This window comes from Cryptomeria japonica, chromosome 3, assembly GCF_030272615.1.
Source record: "Cryptomeria japonica chromosome 3, Sugi_1.0, whole genome shotgun sequence".
NCBI lineage: Eukaryota > Viridiplantae > Streptophyta > Pinopsida > Cupressales > Cupressaceae > Cryptomeria > Cryptomeria japonica.
This window is the reverse complement of record NC_081407.1, coordinates 201,559,833-201,579,319: the sequence shown is the minus strand read 5'-3', so window position 1 is coordinate 201,579,319 and position 19,487 is coordinate 201,559,833. Positions and strand designations below refer to the sequence as shown.

Below are 19,487 nucleotides of genomic sequence, written 5' to 3'. Positions count from 1 at the left end.
TGCTAGATGGAACTTAAGGTTCAGATTATGTATTCTCCTCCTCCCTAGTTAAGAGGGAGTGTTGTTTGTAACTAGGGTTATGTATGGGTTCGGATTGCCTTAAGGCAACGTCCGAACCCCTTTTAGGTATGGGCCCTATCCTAGGGTAACGTGACTCTAATATATGCCCAGCCCAATCCTAAATGCACGCCACCTAATTAAATTGGTGCCAAAACCCAAAGGAGGCCGACTTGCAATCAAGGATTAAAATGTGTATAAATAAGAGACCTTTGCAAGTCAATATTCACTCATTCATTCAACAAGCAAAGGCGAAAACAGCTCTGCTAATAAAGGGCGAATTTACAAGGGAGAAAGTGAATTCATTCAGAATTGTGCGAATTTGTCCAAGAGGATATAGGCTGTGTTATACAAACTTGGAGAACTTAGAAAGTGCAGATCTGCTATACAAAAGGACCAGATCTGACAGAGAAGCTAAGTATTGTATTTGGGCATTTAAGAGGAGAATATATAATCTGACCTGTGGGTCTTTAATGCTGTTTTTCCTCCTTGGAGGTTTTCCCCGGATATGTGTGTTTGTCTACTAAGTACTTACTTTCTGATTTTACTGAATGTTAACTTATTTGTCACAAATCTGATTACAATCGAGGGCATAAATAAAAGGATATAAGTCTGATTAATGAACCTAGTGTATAAAATTACAGTGATTACGTGTAAGAATATTCAATACCATTTAATAAAGTACAATAATCCACGAGGCTATATCTTTGTTATATACCTAATTAATTGTTGTTAGTTATCAACAGTCACTGCCTACAAATTTGAACTATCAATTTGAAGGAATGCAACCTATTGTATGTGCCACTGTGTTCATATACATCCTATAATTTTATCCTCCATGCTCACTTATTAGCTTATATATTATATTTCTAATTTCAACATATAAGTACATTACATATTTGTTTTATGTACTTTTCAGGTACATAACAAGTGGCATTACATACTCATACAACATACAGTATTGTCCTTGAAATCCCAGATCTGTGGTTTTGTTTAATTTTCGGTTGGCCTGCAACATAATTTTCCGTTGCTTGCACATTGCAGAAAAATTAAACCCAAAAACTAATTAAAAACATTAACAACTCTAATAGCAGTTCCATTCTATACTTATTACAGGATGAAATTGCTGAAGGTAAGAAGTGCATTTCAGTTGCCTTTGCTCTTGATTATTGGATTGTAACTTCAAAGACTTAAGGGGTTTACAATCACTATGAAGGAGTCTATCTTGATCGAATTCTTTGAATCAATGCACAGAACTCTGTTAAGTATGTTGTATTTTGTTTGGTTTGATAAAGTGTTTCAGAATGATAAGCAATCGATTGGCCTCATTGCAGAACAACATCAATGGCATGACATGCAGCATCAGATTGTTTAAGGGTTGCATTAGAAGCTCATTTCAGGTGCCTCTGTTCTTAATTCTTGGATAACATAAGGAATTTATGTGTCTCTATTGTTTGGGTGCTTGAACCAACGAATAAAATTCTGTCATATATGTTGTATTTTGTTTAGTTTCAAAATGTGTTTCTAAATGCAACTGGGTGGCCTCCTTGCTGAACAACACCAATGGCATAACCTGCATCTGATTTTACTCAAAGGGTTGCTGCAAATCATAAAGCACTAGATCTGAGCAGTGGATGCCTTGATCTGATCAGAAACCTATCGAAGTGGCATGAGAAATATGAATGAAATGTCAAACATGAAATTCATACCACCAAGGAAGCTTTTCAGATATGTAGTACTTGATGGAATATGCCAATCCTTAAGGACCTTGACTTTTTCTTTATCCGCACGAACACCATATGGATCACTAACAAAAGCCAAATATTTAATGGAAGTTCATATAAAGGAACTTTTTCATTTGACTTGCAAATTGCAATTTATGTTGTTATACAAGATCAATACCAAAGTGAACATGCCATGTTCCATGGCCTTCCTGATATTGAGAAAGTAGGAAATGTGAGGATAAGTTTTGGGGACAGCAGTTAATAGAGGCCATTTTTCAGGAACAAAAAGTTAAGAAATAAGGAAAATAATAAAAATCAAAACATCAATAGTGAAAATTTTTAATAATAAGAAAAAAATATAAAGGGAAAATTTCAGAGCTCATTATCCTAGTTCAACAAGCTGCTATCTCAAGGCAATGTAGCAGATTTAAGATTATAAAACAGAATTGGTATAAACTGCAAATGAAGTGAAAGCTGCTGAAAAACCAACAACAGATACTTTTGCATCATATCAAATTTAATTCTAAACAATATGAATCATGTTGAATATAAAAATAAGAATTACCTGTGTTGATGCCAATTTGACAACAGAAGACAGAAATAATAGCTTGCAATGGCTGTAATCTAAAAGCAAACGTTTATGTATGTAGGCAGATAAGAATTATAAACATATAGAACATTATTCCCAGAACATTGACAAAGAAGCACGTGTTTGAATTTTGTGTAGGACAATATTTTTCATAAAATTGTTCATATAAAAATGTCAGAAAAATTAAACACAAGGTTTTGCCATGAAAGACTTTGCTTTATCTAAGATAAGAAATCACAAGGTATTTCTTTACATGGATGAAGTAGAAAAAAAATCACCGGTTGTAATATACAACTGAACAAATTATTCAGCTTACTCCATTTTTCTAATTTCATTTTTTATGAACTGATTGTCAAGGGCGTTCCCTCTTCTGGGAACAGCCCAGGAGGAAACACATTTGCATACTCACAGCTGGGTGAAAACATGAAGATCTATTAACAACGTGAATTAGTACTTTATTCAAAAAGTTCTGAGATCTATATGCTTGTAATGTGGGAAAATTTTGATCCTGTGTCTGAAATGTATTTGTCTAGAAGATTTCCAGGGTCAAAAGGTACTTGAAAGGCATTACTCCTAGGATTAACCTAAGTGTCAGTATTACATAAAGATGTTTGATCAATTTGAAACTTGAATTTTGAGATCAAATTATTGTCTAAACACAACTCATATTGGTGAATTTCAATTCCATGTTGGTGATGCATTTGTTAACAAGGTTTTTTATTTTGTAAAAAGTATAATATTACTACAACTCCACCCTTTCATGACATTAAATTGTTCCTTTAACATGATTAGAAACATAAGTTTGAACATCTATTTGTCCTCTGCATAAATAGGTTTTGCGTAATAGTGGAATTTCCATTCAAACAAATACCATCCATGTACAATCACTTGTCAGAAGCAAATTCAAAAGAAAATTGTCAGTAAAATGTAATGTCCCTTTTTTTGGCCTCAGTGAGCAGAAAGGATACAATTTAATTAATTAAATAAAGTTGCCTTGAAATTGATAATTTTTAAGCAACTTGCATTTAATTAATTATTATCATGAATTTTTAATGACTTCAGCCAGGGGACCAAAAATAAAAATAATAGTCATTTTGTGGAGGGAAAGAATTATTTATTATTATTTAAAAGTGACTTTAAATTATATTTTTCCCTAAAGTTTCATGAGAGAATATTAAAAAGAGTATGAAGGTATTCATTAGTCATTCTGTGCATTTGGTATTTTCTTGAAACCCTTGTTGTAGAGTTGAGCAGATTTCTACCACCTCAGGACAAAAACCCTCAGGCGAAGATTGGTTTCCATGGTATCCTAGCCAATATGACATGATTCAAATAGACTCACGAATTGTGCAGAAATGAAGAAATTATGGTAGTCTGAAAGTTTCAGATATTCAATGTGTGCATTCAGAAAAATAAATAAATATTTATTTTATGTTAGTGTTGTACCCAGTTGTACCACCTATGGCTTCCAATCAAGCCATACATAGTCAAGAAATTGTGTGATTCATTGATGGGGCTTTAAGAGCCTTCGAAGAATCTTGCATGGCACTAGGGAGGTTGACTAAGGTCAACAAAGTGTCCTAAATCCTGATCACAGCTATACAAAAAGGAGTCGAGTAGATGTTGACAGATGCATCATTGTGTTAAGAGTTCAAAGGAATCGAATGGTGTTTTGGAAGGCTTGAAAGCCTTTTCCCAGTCTTGTGTAGCCTTCTAAGGGACCCACCAGGGTTAGGTGCAGCATCTTGAAGCCAGTAAGGTCAATAAAAACCAACAAATTGAGAATAGAGGCTTACATTTGGGTTGCCACTTGCCACACTTCTGCAAGGAAGCCGTATTAATCATAAATATGCGGTAATGCTATTTGAAAGGCTTTTAACCATTAGGATGGGTTAACGTAGCCTTACCAAGGCTGTTTATCATCTATGACTGCCTCATAAAGGAAAATCCCAACCCTATGAGGAGTGTCATACCAATAATATATGTAACCATACCAATGATTAACAATGTTTGTAATGTCCCCTTCTTAACTATTGAAAGGTTTGCCTGGCAGAAATTATAAGGAGACAATCAGAAACTAAAATAAACCACTAATACAAAGATTACATAATAGAAAGCATTATATTTATATTCATTTATGAACACGGCAGAATCTTAACAAACACACAAATTACAAATGCCTGATAAAAAAATCAGCATTGCATAAGTTTATATTTCAGAATGTGATACTTATAGGATCCATATTCCATACTTATTCATTTTTGCTTAAGAAAACATTACATAGGTTCAGGTGTCCAATTCACTCCTAAAAACAAATTAACAATCTATTCCTTAGTTATCTGCACTATCCCAGGGAACAGTGGATGGTAAGGACGATCCTTCATGCCAAACCCCAAACCCAGGAGCAGTCACTTGCCCTCCTGGCCTACTGGTTCGTCCTCACCAGTAGATGGCGTATTTGGGTGGGCAATTGGTCCCCAAACAGATCCCTGATCCCCTGAGTTAACCAAAGGAATAATGAATGGTAGGGCAGCTTGGTTTACCAGACCCAAGCACAGGAGCAGTCACTTGCCCTCCTGAAACCTGGGTGGGTAACTTCCCTCCCTACAAATCCACTAGTCTCTTGGGCGCATTATTCATATATTAATTATTACTGTTTAATAAACATTTAATGTTATATACAAGATTTTACCATTAATTAATTATTCTGTCATACATTGCATATTACAGTATCTTTAATTACAGTATTCAGATTCTTACCATTCAATGCAAAAAAAATATACAGCATGTGAAAACTCTACTAAGACACATCAATCATCCTAAAATGACTGAATAATAATATGATGTTTATATTATTCACAGAGTAAATCATTTCTTTCATTAACGTATGGTATTGAAGCAAACACGCCCTGTCATGGAAATAATCAAGATATATTTCCAGGATATATTAAAAAAACATTGTAGTAGCCTACCCTCGACAGGTTTAGTATTTGTATACAGACATAACCCTTTATTATCTCTAGTATGCAAAAGATTCTTTCAGTTTATTAATTATAATGCACTATACATCATCGAAGAATATCTGTAGATAATGATACAACAACAGCAATATGTGCAAACTTATACAACGTTTACATAGTTACAGTTGAAACGCATATAATGACTGTAATCTTCTTACTGTTCTGAGTATGTAACATACCCGATGGTGCGTCTTGGCTGCAGACGTCTCTTTCTGACCATGTATCTTTTTTTTTTCCCGTAATTCTCCTCTTCCCCCCCTCTTCCATGTAAGACTTAGTGTCTTATATAGAATGTTGGAGGGCCAGTCTGATGGTCACGTCTCTTCAGGAGAGACGTGACTAGTTGGATTGTTGCATTGAGCAATCGCCTGGGTCGTGACCCCCCATAGGAGTCCATACCCCGTGCGAATTATATACTGCCGTTAATAAAAACATAACAGCCCAATCACTTTTGTTATTGTTATTAGAGCTAATCATTATGGATTAACGGAGAACTTAGATTGTCAAAATGCTAGTTATCTAGACACACCATTATTTCAATTTATTTAAACTCTTTATTGTTATTCGGTACAAAAGTATATATTAAATTTATACCAAATATTTAGAGTACACAAACATTGATATGTTAGGCATGTCTAACATAGGGACATGACAATGTTGTACTTCTTTAAAGGTTATACAAGGTATTTGGGGGGGTCTTTGAAAGGGGAAGTGGCACCTAGTTTAAGTAAATCAAAGTCAAAGACAAGGAGGCACAGCTATTTGAGGTTATCACAGCTTATACGTGAAATAGCAGTGAATATAGAGCTGCCATACACTCTATGTGGGAGTTGAATCATTCATGAATGCAAATCAAATTTAATTAGACGATAATCATATTTCTGCTAGGAATCAATCAATCAATCCAGGTCAGCTTATTCTGTATTTCTGGGTTTTATAATACTTATATATTGTTTGAAATTATCACTTGGCATAATCCGTTGGTAAATACAGACTTATCCATAAAATATTAAAATCCCATGGGTTCATTCATGCCAACATTCTGATTTTGTGAAAATATTTCTGTGATCATTCATGTGTCAGTATAGCTGAAATACACAAATAATTATTTGAAAGCACATATATTCAGCTGAATATAAACTGTTAAAAAAATGTCAGTTTAGTATCTTTGTGAGAAAATTAAAAAAATTGGTAATGAAAATTTGGCCACCTAATTACATAAAACCTCCAGGGGCGTTAAGGTTAACATAATATATCAAGAAATCATGAAAATTATGTCCCAGTCCTAAGCTCAAGATGCTCTAGTGTAGTTTAATATTGATCTGGTGGAAGTGCAATGTAAAGTGAATTAAGTAATTGTGAGGCATAAAGTGAAATGCATCAAAAGGCCCAAATTAATTGTTATTGTTAGCTTGAGGTCACCTTGGAGTGAGTTAGAGATCAATATTGAGTTAGTGAGTAAATTGAGTCCAGAAATTAGTTGTAAAGAGTTGTATACACTGTTTCTTCTATAAAAGATGAAAAAATTAAAGTGTGACAGGGTTTTAGTCTTTTCCTTATTAGATATTTGGCCTATACAATAATTGTGTAAGGAAACAATTATATCTGGTTTTACACAAATTAGCATCAGTCCTGGTTAGCTCTTTATTGATAATGGTATGGTAACTGTTTTGAATTTTATGTGACAGAATCCTTTGCTAAAAACAAATCCAAAATTTCATCATTTTGAGTGAGCCCTGTGTAGGATTGAACTTAAGTGTCCATAACCACACCACAATGTTACTAATTTTTTGTTGCATAGTCAAATAAAAATCCTAAAGCCCCCCTTGATGTTGGTTCTCTATTTTCCTTTGTTAAAAAGATTGAGTTCAAAATACCCTTGAATGTCAAGATAGATAAAACTTCCACCCTCAAGTTTCTAATCATGTAAAAGGAACAATTTAATGTCATGAAAGAGTGTAAAGACCAGTGTTCCACGGAGACGCGTCCCCACCCCCCAGAAAAATCTGCTATAGTCGGCATAAAATGCCTATTGTTATGTTTGACAATATTTGTTATCTGTCAATGTATTAATTGTTCGTATTAAGTGGGTTGTCACTCTCGGGTAGTTAATATGTCAATTGGTTGACGGTTATGTTCCTCTCAACATTTGTCGAGTCCTTTAAATATGTTGTTTACCACCAAGGAAGGTAGTATGGAATAGCCGGGTCAATTGTAATCCTTGGCCGACCATCTCTGGTCTTCTCCTCTGTAATAATAGCATGTGTGAATAAAGATATATTTTACTATTGTGTCCGGTATGCATTTTCATGTATATTATTATTTCTAGTATTCGATTTATCAAATATAGCAGCAAACATTTTGGCATCGTTGCCTAAAAGAAATCAGGTCAGCCTTAAGTGATTCATGCCCATAGACCCCAATAAGGGTGAGAAGAGGCCATGGGGTGGTCAAGACCAAGCGATTAAGTGATTCGCCAACCCTCGGCTGGAGGAAGCACAGCGATCAGTCAGAGCCTGGAAGTCGCGGAGTGCTGGGACGCTAGAGGTGGACGTGTAGAGGACGCACACATAGCCGAGAGTGCAAGGAAAGCACTGGAACATAGCAATTAAAATAGTCCACCCAGGTCCGGCACACCTGGAAATACCCAGAGTGTTGGGGATGTTGGACGTAGACGTGTAGATGACGCATGTATGGCCAAGAGTGCAGAGAAAGCACCAGAACAGTCCACCTAGGTCCGACACACAAGTGAGTAAGGAGGCAAGAAACCAATTCGCACGAACTTGCCCTCATCAAGGAACTAAGAATAGGGGGCCTAAACTGAAGACTCCAGGGAGGAGAGAGAATAGAAACGAAGGTGACCAAGGTGCGGAAGACGTAGAAGGTGAACGCATAGAGAGCTCGCGCGTGGGCTAAGAGTGCAAGGCACATGAGCGTGGGGAGCAAGATGGTCCAATCTGGTTGAACACACACAATACCTTCCACACGAGGATAATGTTGCACAACCAGAATATCCAGGAGAGCCAAAAACTCTCGAAGTTCACAGGAGATGGATAAGAGAACCCCGTACGACATTGTAAGACATCTATAATGATATGGGAGGCGAATGGGCAAGATGACCATGATTATTGGCTGAAGGCATTTCTCGCCACCCTTCGGGAAATTGCTATTGACTAGTACACAAATCTAGATGCTAAGGACATGGCCGGGTGGAGTGAACTAAAGAAGGCATTCGAGGAGGAGTTCAAACAACTGGGAGATGGAAAAATGAATGTACACGCTTACAATCGTAGGCTCAAAGAATTGTTGAACAAGATGAACACCAGTCGGTTGATGGATTGAAGAAGAGGTGGTTCGTGGAGGGACTTGTTCCATCTCTTAGGAGGAAAATGAAAGTTGTTCCTCCGTCCTCATACGCCAATGCTTACAAACGGGCAATGGACATCGAAAGTGAAAACAAAACATCCTCCCGAGGGAAGAGGAAGATTGAAGATGACGAGAGCACCGAAGGTAGCAGTGATGAAGAATCCAAAACTATGCAGGGCCTTCGACAAGATATGTTGAGAATGATGAAAGAATTGAAGGCCGCAAAAGGAACTCATAAAGAAAAAAATGAGCTATGGTGTACCAAGTGCAAAATTGAGGGGTACACAAAAGGTAATTGTCCTAAAAAGATGTTTTGTGAGATTTGGCAGGTGATGGGTCACCCAATAAAGGAGTGTCCATATAATTTGAAGGCTAGAAGTACGCAAGTACTCTTCACACAGGGAGAGTCCAGCCCATCGAAACCACAAAATGTATCGCCTAGCAATGGAAATCAACAAGGGCGAAACCAAATACAATACGACTCTAAAGGACGTCCTATCATCCTATCATACAATACTGACAATGTAGTGAATGGTGACACTTTGCGAGAGACTGCCAAAATAAGAAAGACAACATACAACTATTGTGCAAATGGTGTGGACTCAGGAATCACAAAGACACCGACTGCCCGAAGCAAAAGGATATTAATATGTTGGATGTGGCAGAACAAGATGAGGCGGTTTGGCAATCACAAGAGCACAGACAAAGAAGGCAGTGTATTTGGACGCTTGTATGGAGAAGGAACGACTCCGAGAAGCTAGAGCCGAAGTAAAACAAGTGTTGGTGAAGGAACAAGTAACCTCCAATGGAACTGCAAGTACGTCATTGCAGGAGTCAGAGAAGAACATAGTTCGGCAAGTGCTACAGACAACCATACCCATCAAGGAGGTAGACCTTTTTCACTATGCTGCAACTGAGAGTAGCAATTACCAACATGGTCAATGATAACACAGTTAGCCAAAAACAATGCAAACCACAAGAAGAACAAACAGGGAAGCTACCACATGAAGAGAATGAGGCCAATCATCCAATGTTGATGACGGTGAGCATCGGGAGGAAGTCGACGGTTGTCGAGATGGAAATAATGGGGAAGAAATTGACAAACACCGTCAATGATGGGAGCTCAAAAGTAAACGTACTGCCAAAAGAGACTTGGAAATTTATGGGGAAGTCGATGCTTTGGCCACCGACCTTCCACTTGGTAGGTGTCGACCAGCATGGCATCAAACTGTTGGGAACATTGATGGCACAAAAAGTAATGTTTTCTTGGACTTTGTAGTCATCCCATTGCAGACGAAGGTGTACGATACACTCCTTGGAAAGGGATGGTTGGTTACTGCCAAGGCAAATCATAATTGGAAGCGGAACACACTCTCGAAGGAGAGTGATGGGAGGAAGCACATGATCGACTTGAGGAACAAGGCAGTGAGTGAAGTATCGGCATCCTCTGACTCAGAGTCCGTGGGTGGAGATTTGGGGATGGAGGGAGGACGAAAAACAACGGAACCTAATGATGAAGGGGTGCTCAAATTGGAAGATTGCTCTGAAGATGCAAGTTCCCTAAATGGACTATTCCACTGGCAAATGGAGGACTGCGACATATTTTCACCAATATGTAATTTTCTGGAAGTTACAACTCTCGGTGAAGAGCAACCAATGAAAGCATTTAAAGTTATGGATGATACATCTGGTAGCACAAAGATGGGAAGTGGAAGGGAAAAGCTCACGAAGGAAGAACAAAGGCGGTACAAACAAGGGAGCCTACATAAAAGGAAATTGTATCCATACGTAGTCAAATCATACACAAGTCTATTGTCAAAAAATATGGAATTGAGAGAAAAAATTAAACAAAAGGAACCGTACAAGCAAATACAAAAACACTATGCAGGAAGTCTATACACCGTATGGAGAGCACAAAAATTGTCCACAAGACTATTTTCGTATACCGTACAAAAGGCAAGAAGGGGTCGTGCAAGGAGCAAGTCATTTATTGTACGAGTACAACAGCCGTACGGAATCACAGACAATTGGAGAGTGCTTCATCTGTACAAAATTATAGATAGACAAAGAAGTCTTCGTCCGTACATCATAAGGGAAGAGAAGTCTCGGTTTCAACCATACGAGGAGTCCATACGGTGATTGAATAAGCATGTACGGTGTTCGAAGGAAACAAATCCGTATGAGTCCATATGACAATAGGAGAAGCACATACAGTGTCAGAAGGGAGAAAATCCGTATGAGGAACATCGATTGAAGAATTTTGTACTGCAGGAAGCAAAAAGCGTACATGGGGTTAGTTCACAAAAGGTCGTATGGAAAGGGCGTGGAGAACAGGGAAAAACAGAGCAACCATACGGGGTTGTGAGGACATCATATGGGATACCAAATAGGTCGTACGAAGGACAAGGAGCATACTGTACAAACGAAATCAATACGCCATATAAAGTAAGCCTAGAAATAAGAGGTCGTGCGGGAACATTAAGCCGTATGTGGGTGCAAGAATGGAAGACACCAAGCCGTACGAAGGATAGAGTGGAACCGAACGCAAGGGACTAAGAAGGTTATATGGGCAAACAAAAGTTGTACGTGAAGATAGTTTGCATCAGGTCGTACGAGCTCAGTAGAGGAGACAGCTTGGCAAGTCGTACATGCAAAGAAGGCAGATAAAGTTGTACGGTCGTGGAAGACTTACGTCAAATGAGGGTAAGGCAGGAAAAGTGAAGCAACCTCTAGTATGAACATCAATTTTGAAGTGCAGAATACGACTTGATCAAAATTCTGACATCATATGTTGGTTAAACACTGTGAAATCTCCATTTTCTGGCTTTATCAACAATATTTTAGGCATCTTAAAAAATCACAAAAATCATGTGTGCCATGGAGTTCTGTGTGGCTTTGAAGGTCTTAATTTGGCCTTGGCGATAGGGGCATTGCCCCTCAACCCCGCCCTGTATCGCGATAGGAAGCACACCTTGGGCACTACCTTGAGACCATGCGATGGGCGTTGCATCTCAACCCCGCAAGGGGTCCTACCCCTTGAACCCAGTTGGGATCATTGCCCCCAAACCCCCATTTGATTTGGCAAGTACACTATAAGTTGGGATCGTCCAATCCAAGTCACTGTCTGTCATTAGTCTTTCAAAATATTACTTGATGTTTATTTGTCATCTGGAAGACTACTTTTTCTTTTGGGGGGGATGATGTAGTTGGCATAAAATGCCTATTGTTATGTTTGACAATATTTATTATCTGCCAATGTATTAATTGTTCGTATTATGTGGGTTGTCACTCTCGCGTAGTTAATATGTCGATTGACGGTTGTGTTCCTCTCGGCAACCATCGAGACCTTTAAATATGTTGTGTACTGCCAAGGAAGGTAGTATGGAATAATCAGGTCAATTGTAATCCTTGGCCAACCATCTCTGATCTTCTCCTCTATAATAATTGCATATGCGAATAAAGATATATTTTACTATTGTGTCTGGTATGCGTTGTCATGTATATTATTATTTCTAGTATTTGATTTATCAAATATAGCAGCAAACATCCGTGTCTCCTATAGGGGGGTGTTTCCAAGATTTGGGGACTTGGGAGAAACATCCACCCACATCACCACCACTTCCACCACCTCTGCGACTTCTGGCAGGGACACCGTTGGGTTGCTTGCTCTATGTCACAAGTTGTTACATACTGATTGCAACCTTTAACTTCTTGAAAACTAGATGGCCTTTCATGGGACACTCACAAAGATGTTATATTGCAGATTTTGCCTTGAAGATTTCAATTCAGCTCTATTTTTTATATCAGCACCACCCCCCCCACCACCACTCCACCGCTGTCCCCCCCCTATCCCCAAGCTGTCCCCAAATTTAGGCCCTTGGTCCACCCGTCCTTGAAACCCATCCCTGCGTCCCTATGTCCTCTAGTCACGAAACTCTATGGAACATTGGTAAAAATCTACAAAACAATATAGTGCATAAAAATACAGGTGCCCGAATTTCAAAATTCACTAGTCAAGTTTTGTGGCTGAGGCTCAAAGCTTGACATGATATCAGACCTAAATAAGCGTTGACTCATAAATGGAAGCTTGGCACCGACTTGTTACTTATTAGACATGGAATTGGTCTTTTGTTTAGAGTTACAATTTAAACTCCTACAAGAACTGTCTTTCTATGGTTTTGCCACATAAGGTTAAAAGGATTACTTTGGAGGTCTCTGTCATGGCTCCCATTGCCATCAAGGAACTAATCGTCAAGATAACAAGAAATGATAGACTGCGTATTATACCTGTTAAACTCTTAATTGAATGAAGGAAATAAATAATTTTTTCTAATAGTGATTCCTATGACAAACCAACTATAGGAAAGCAAAAAACTGTATACTATATCTAGGAGTACATATACAAGGCACTGATTTGTATTCATTGCATGTCATGTTAGTTGCCATCAGTCAAACCATAATGGGAATATAAGGCTAGAGGCGGTCTCTGAATCCTTTTCTCCCCTACTGCTGAGCCATTTGTACTGCAGTCAAGGGAAAATCAAGCTTCTAACTCAGTATATCCTCTTGCCCTCAGCCTAAGCATCCAAGAATCTTTACCGCTGCTGCCACTGGGAAAATAGAGCCTACAAACTGCATTCCTCTCCTCCATCAAATGTGTTAACCCAGTTGTCTTTAGACTGAATGTAGAAAAAGATCCTCAACAGGAACATCCTCAAACAGTAGCATTTGCTCTCCATCATACATCATGTCCCTACACTATGATATTTACTTTTCCACCTGAAATGTTTCCAGATATTTCTCATGAAGATTCCCTGTAAAAATTTCCATTTGTATACCACGTAGAGCCATTTCTCCATGGTTATAGTTCAATAATTTGAAGGAACAGAGCATCAGTCGCCTTGGATCACATATCAAAATTAAATGAAAGATAAATTTTAAAACTAGTATACATTTCATGCATGTGCACATTTATCTCTATAAGAACAATGTAAATAATCTATGTTACCCGGGGACGCGTCCCCAATGTTTTTTTCAGGCTTCCCTGTCCCGGGGACAGGGGACTCCTAGGGGACGTCCCCATAAATTGTGCATATTGACAGTGAATTTTGACAATGAATTCTATAAGCAATTTGACTTTGACTCTCAATTTAACACAAATTTGGCATAAGAACTCTACTAGTTCTTATATGTTAAGGTTCTATAATGTATATGTGCATGCTTTATCCATGTTTTCATATGAATATTTTAAATTTCTCTATATATTTTAATTTTTCCTATTTTTATATAGCCATCCCCTAGCCATCCCCTAAATTGGCAAAAAAAATCACCGTCCCGGAAATGCGTACCCCTGTCCCCTACCATCCCCGTCCCGGAAACTCGGGGTAACATAGTAAATAATAGAATCTTTTTTTTTCATGAAATTCGACCCATATGCATTTTTAAGTCACCTCAAGGCAATCTGACCTGCATACACGCAGAGACCTATAAGAATTTGTTAATAGTGGAAGGAATGCCGAATGTTCACTACTTTGAGAATTTCACCCCTTAGCATCTTTCTTCATTGGTAAAGCAATTGGAGCATGTACTGACTTATAAATAGCCCTATTCTTGAAATTCTAACCAATGTGAGATAAACTAACTACAACCCAATCATAATACATGTATGAATTATAGAAGGATTTCACAGGAATTTCACTAAATTTTGTGTGATTAGACGTGTATTTTACTATTTTTAAGTAATCTCAAAATGACCTTGATCATTATTCATTTAATCTAACAACATTATATTTCTGCATATGTGATGGTAATAATTTTAAGGCATGGGGCACTTGGCACACAAGCAACTATAAGCATTTGTTAGTAGGTAGAGGAATGGTGAACATTCACCGTTTTGGATTTTTCACCCTCTAGCATATTTTCCCATTGGCAAAGCTTATGCAATGCCTTACAAGTAACCTTTTGCAGTTCTAACCAAATTTTTACCAAGTACAACCCAATCATGCATACAAGTATATTACTTTCCTTCAGGAACACTTAACAAAAATTTTGAGAAACAGAAACCATATTATCTTCTTCAATATGTAGAAGCAAACCTTGCTCTTCTTCATCAAGAGATGCATCCTCATCATCATCAATGTCAACCACCTCCACAGCAGCATTGTCATTCTCCAAAGCATCAAGGCGAGCGAGAATAGCCTACCAAAACAGTTGAAGTAACTTTAAATCTTGTCATTGTGAAAACAAATTTCTATGGCTAATACAGATTGCATGCTCAATTATGTTGGAAACTGACAAAAAAATGTTCAATAAAATGTATAATTTGTGGTGAGGAGATTTCAAGTGGCAACAAACAAGCTGTAGCATAGTTTTCTAGATTAAACGCTACTTTTTCTCATCAACAAGATAAAAAAATTATTACACGGTTTAATTCAGAAAACTATCTTACAATATTGTGGAAATTTGATGTTTTCAACAAACAACTTGTCATTTTCAGTCAGTATTTAAACATTGAAAGTTCAACAAAGAGTTTGGTTGTCATGTGGATACACCATATGTCAAACACAATTCTGTGCAAAAAGGTCAAGATGAGACAAGAGGATGTTTACAGTTTAATACAGAAAATTATCTTACAATATTATGGACTACAGATATTTGATGTCTCAAACAAACCAGTTGTCAGTTCTAGTCAGTATTCAAACATTGAAAGTTCAACCAAGAGTTTGGCTCTCATGTCGATATATCATATGTCAAACAAAATTCTGATCAAATGTCACAAGAGAATGTACTCGCCAAAAAGCAACTAAGCTAATATTACTTCTGAGTTTTAATCAACTTTGTACGGAAGTTTGCACTTGCAAAGCATTTCATTCTGTATTACTAAAGTGTCTTTGATGTAGAATTTGTCATTAGTGAGAACTGTAAATTGGAATCTGTCTTATTTTGAAAATATGCTACAATGAAATTCCAACACACAGTTTTGTTTTGATAAATACGTCCTAAGAGTTACCATTCTCTTTTTCTAGATCACTTCAAATATATATACTTTGACAAATTGTCAACATGTCAACAATGACATCAACTTAATACCAAGCCCTAAAATGCTATTTTTGAGTAAATGGAGAGGAATTTCTTGGGCTTTTTTTTCACGCTAGAGGTATTCCCATGACCCAGCCCAGCACCCAACCTGCCTTACCTTGGGCTTACAAACTGCCAAGTTGGGGCCAGGAAGGGGCGAGATGAGGCGAGACTAGTACTCTAGGAATGTACGCAACCGCCCGCAAGCCACGTGTATCAGACAAATCCGAGCCTCAGAGTCGAACCCGAGACCAATGGGGAGCAAACCCACAGCCCAAGCCAACTCCACTACTCATATGAGCTAATTTCTTGGGCATATTGTTTTTGGGTCTTCCTTTAAGGGTTTCATGATGAACCCTAACAAGATCAAAGCAATAGTGGACTGGTCACTTCTAGATAATATTAGAGGTCTTAGAGGATTATTGGGCCTTACATACTGCTACAAGCTTGTATGGAATATGCACTCTTCACATCTCTTGGTTTAGAACTATTCAACAAAGATAATTGTGTGGAAACCATTGAGGCAATTCCAGCATTTAAGGCCCTAAAGCTGGCCACATGCTACTCATGTTCTCAATACACTTGATTTCAGCAAATTTTGCATAGTAAAATGCAATGCTTCTAACAATGGAATGAAATTGTTATAATACAAGATGGTTAGCCAGTAGCATTAGAGAGTCAACAAATGAAATGGAGCTATGTGTTGCAAGTCATATGCAAAAAATAACATGTGGGCCACACTTCAAAGCTCATGTAGTTAAGTAGGGTCCTTACCTCACGGAATAACACTTCAAAAAATTAAAATATATCATGATAGCTTGGAGTACTTCTTGGAACGACTTTCTTCGTAGATGCAAGAAAAATGAGTCTTAAAACTAGAGTGTTATCACTTTAATATTATGTTCAAGAAAAACAAAATTTAATGGCATATGAATTTTACGGGAAAAAAGTAAGCTTAGTCACTTCTTAGTTCTTTGTGGTATTTTGGTCCTCGAACTAGCCTAGGTTGATGTGGCAAAACTGAAATGGCACCAAGACTCCTTGACAAGGCATATGATTCACAAGAATTGACCATATTTGTAATCATCCAAAAGTTCATGTGCAAAGACTCTTAATTATGATATGTCGCATCTTTGCATGGATTCCCAGCTGAAAAATCAAGTATTCTCAAAATCATATAATTCACCCATCAAAGAATTTTCAGTTTTCCAAAAAACCTACCACCAGGTAAAGTGTGAATTTTCTATGAGTAACTTACTATATGTTTAAAATTTATAACATAATGATTAAATTTCTAGCAATATAGAGGCAAACTATGCTATACTTGGGCCCAATTCAACCACTATGATTAATTCCATAGCAACATAGAGGCAATATGTTACATCCCACTTGTGCCCTAGTTGATTTTGTGCAGTATTTACGCCCTGATACATGTTAACCCTAGTGCATATTTGATATACTTGTAGATATTTAATGTGCCCTAATTTCATGTTTTAATTGATGGATATGTTCAGATGACTATGCATATGTGAATGATGATAATTATGCTTCTACATGATTTGATGGACTTTGATTTATTAATTGATAAAATTTCAGTTAGCAATATGATATAATGTTTTACTTTTGTCGTGGATTATTAATTGTCAGAATTAGGCAAGATTTGGATCTAACCGATTTCCGTGGGCCAAGTGTGTGCAGGAGACAGCCGTCCTCCACGAAAGGAGGGAAAGCATCATCAGGTCGGGAGGTGAAAGGAAGGAAAGAACTCAATGTCGTTTGAAAACCCTAACCTAGCCAGGTAAACCTATGTTGACCTTGTCAGACCTTGTTAGCCAGTGAGCCAGGTAACCTAGAGGGTCAGTGTAGAAAATTTAGGGTTCATAACCCTAGGGTTTGTCGCGCCTCGAGTTAATTATTATTAGTATTTAATTAATTATTTCTTTAATTATTAATCAAGTTAGTTGGGACTAATGTTATTTTTTATTATATAAATATATATTTATGGATATGTATATATATGTTACATATATATCCTAGGTGAATACCTGGGTACGGGAGTACGTATACAAGGTCGTATATGTACTACCGCAATCAGGTATACGTAGGGTGTATGGGTCACATATATATAAATATGTTTATTTAATTAATTAATAATTTGCTTGACAAGGCTTATTATAATTAAATAAATTAATATTTTTTGCCAACTTTATTTGGCAACTCAAATATTCAAGTGAAGGTTATGTGAAGGGGGGTCATATGAAATTAACCTCTCCTAAAAAGTTACTAGTCGATTTGGCTTGGTATATACTTATGGTATTATTGAGAGGGATATAAGTTTTTAATTAAAAAATATTCCATCGCTCCACTTTGCCATATGATTTTATCGGGCATAAAGGAGTTTTAAAAAAAAAATGAAAAGCAATGCAATTTTAAAAATAAAACATGTTATATCGCCATCCTATATACATGAGATATCAGGCAAGTGAATAAAGTAAGTTTTTATATATTCAAACACTTCATTATTTTATGGGAGAAAGGAAAATATTTTGGAGTATGTCTTGAGTGCCGAGAATGCCCAACGCGTGAAGGAGAAGCTTCCGGAGGAAGGAAAAAATGCAGATCATGTGAGGGAATAAGCATGCCCTGCGTGACTCCATGGGCGGTTTGAGAATTCCGCCTGGTATTAGGGCGTAGGAATGAGGATAACGTTTTGGCAAAAATACATAAACAGGAAAAGGATTGATTATTCATTCATTCTTATGCTTGGACGGCAAGAAACAGGGGTTTGGCTGTGCAATTTCTATCATTTTTCAGCTTTGCTAATTCGAAGTTTAGAGGGTTCTACTAAAAGGAGGGTGCTGGAATATAGTCTTTGACGTGATACTTCATTTCACAGGTCATATTATCTCTCAGACCTGCAATTTTCTCTTCTTCTTACTGTTATTTCTCATTTTTTAAAATAAAAGGAAAATTCCTTTCTATCTCTCGAAATCTGGTCTAAGGAGTGAGCAAAAGAATTCTGAACCTGTTCTACTGATTGTGGGAAAAAGGGTTTAATTATTTTTGCAATTAAAAGAAGTGAATAATTGGTTTAGAATAAATGGGTTAAGAAAAACCAGCTGGAATAATATTATAACAGCAGTACCTCATAATTTAAGACTGAAACATTTCTATTAAACCTGGAAAACCTGCTAGATTTTGTTCCTTATATATATTTCAGATTTGCAGTAACCTCCTGTTGGATAAGGGTTTGAATAGTTTGCAACTATTAGGAATTTAGATATTATGTACTGCTGTAACTAGGCTGTTAGTTCTTTTGAACAGCAAAACCCTGTTTCCTTCATAAATAAATTGTGGGCAAACTATTGTTATCTGAGTTCTTTAATAGAACTCCTGACTCTTCATTACGTCAACGATGGGTTAATGTATTAGCCTCTTGAAGGGAGCACTCCATTCTATTTCAGTTATAAAAAGAAAGGGGCTGTTAACTTGTATCACTGTTTTCTTTCAATCTAAACAAATAAAAGGTAGATGTAGTGTCATATTCATACTTACATATATATACAACCTGTATAGGTACGTGCATATGCATGGGTGTGTGTGCATGTAAGCATGGAGGTATAACACTTCATACCAGTATGCGTATAATATATA

The 19,487-nt window shown here is 37.1% G+C and overlaps 1 protein-coding gene across 1 annotated transcript in view; it reads right to left on the bottom strand.

Annotated features, from left to right (window-relative positions):
* The window catches only part of LOC131034231 (SWR1 complex subunit 6), a 62,423-nt gene that overhangs the window by 8,474 nt on the left and 34,462 nt on the right, over positions 1–19,487 (bottom strand). The window contains exon 3 of the mRNA XM_057965638.2: positions 14,852–14,954. Within this exon, the coding sequence (XP_057821621.1) occupies positions 14,852–14,954 (103 nt within the window). The remainder of the gene's footprint in view (positions 1–14,851; positions 14,955–19,487) is intronic.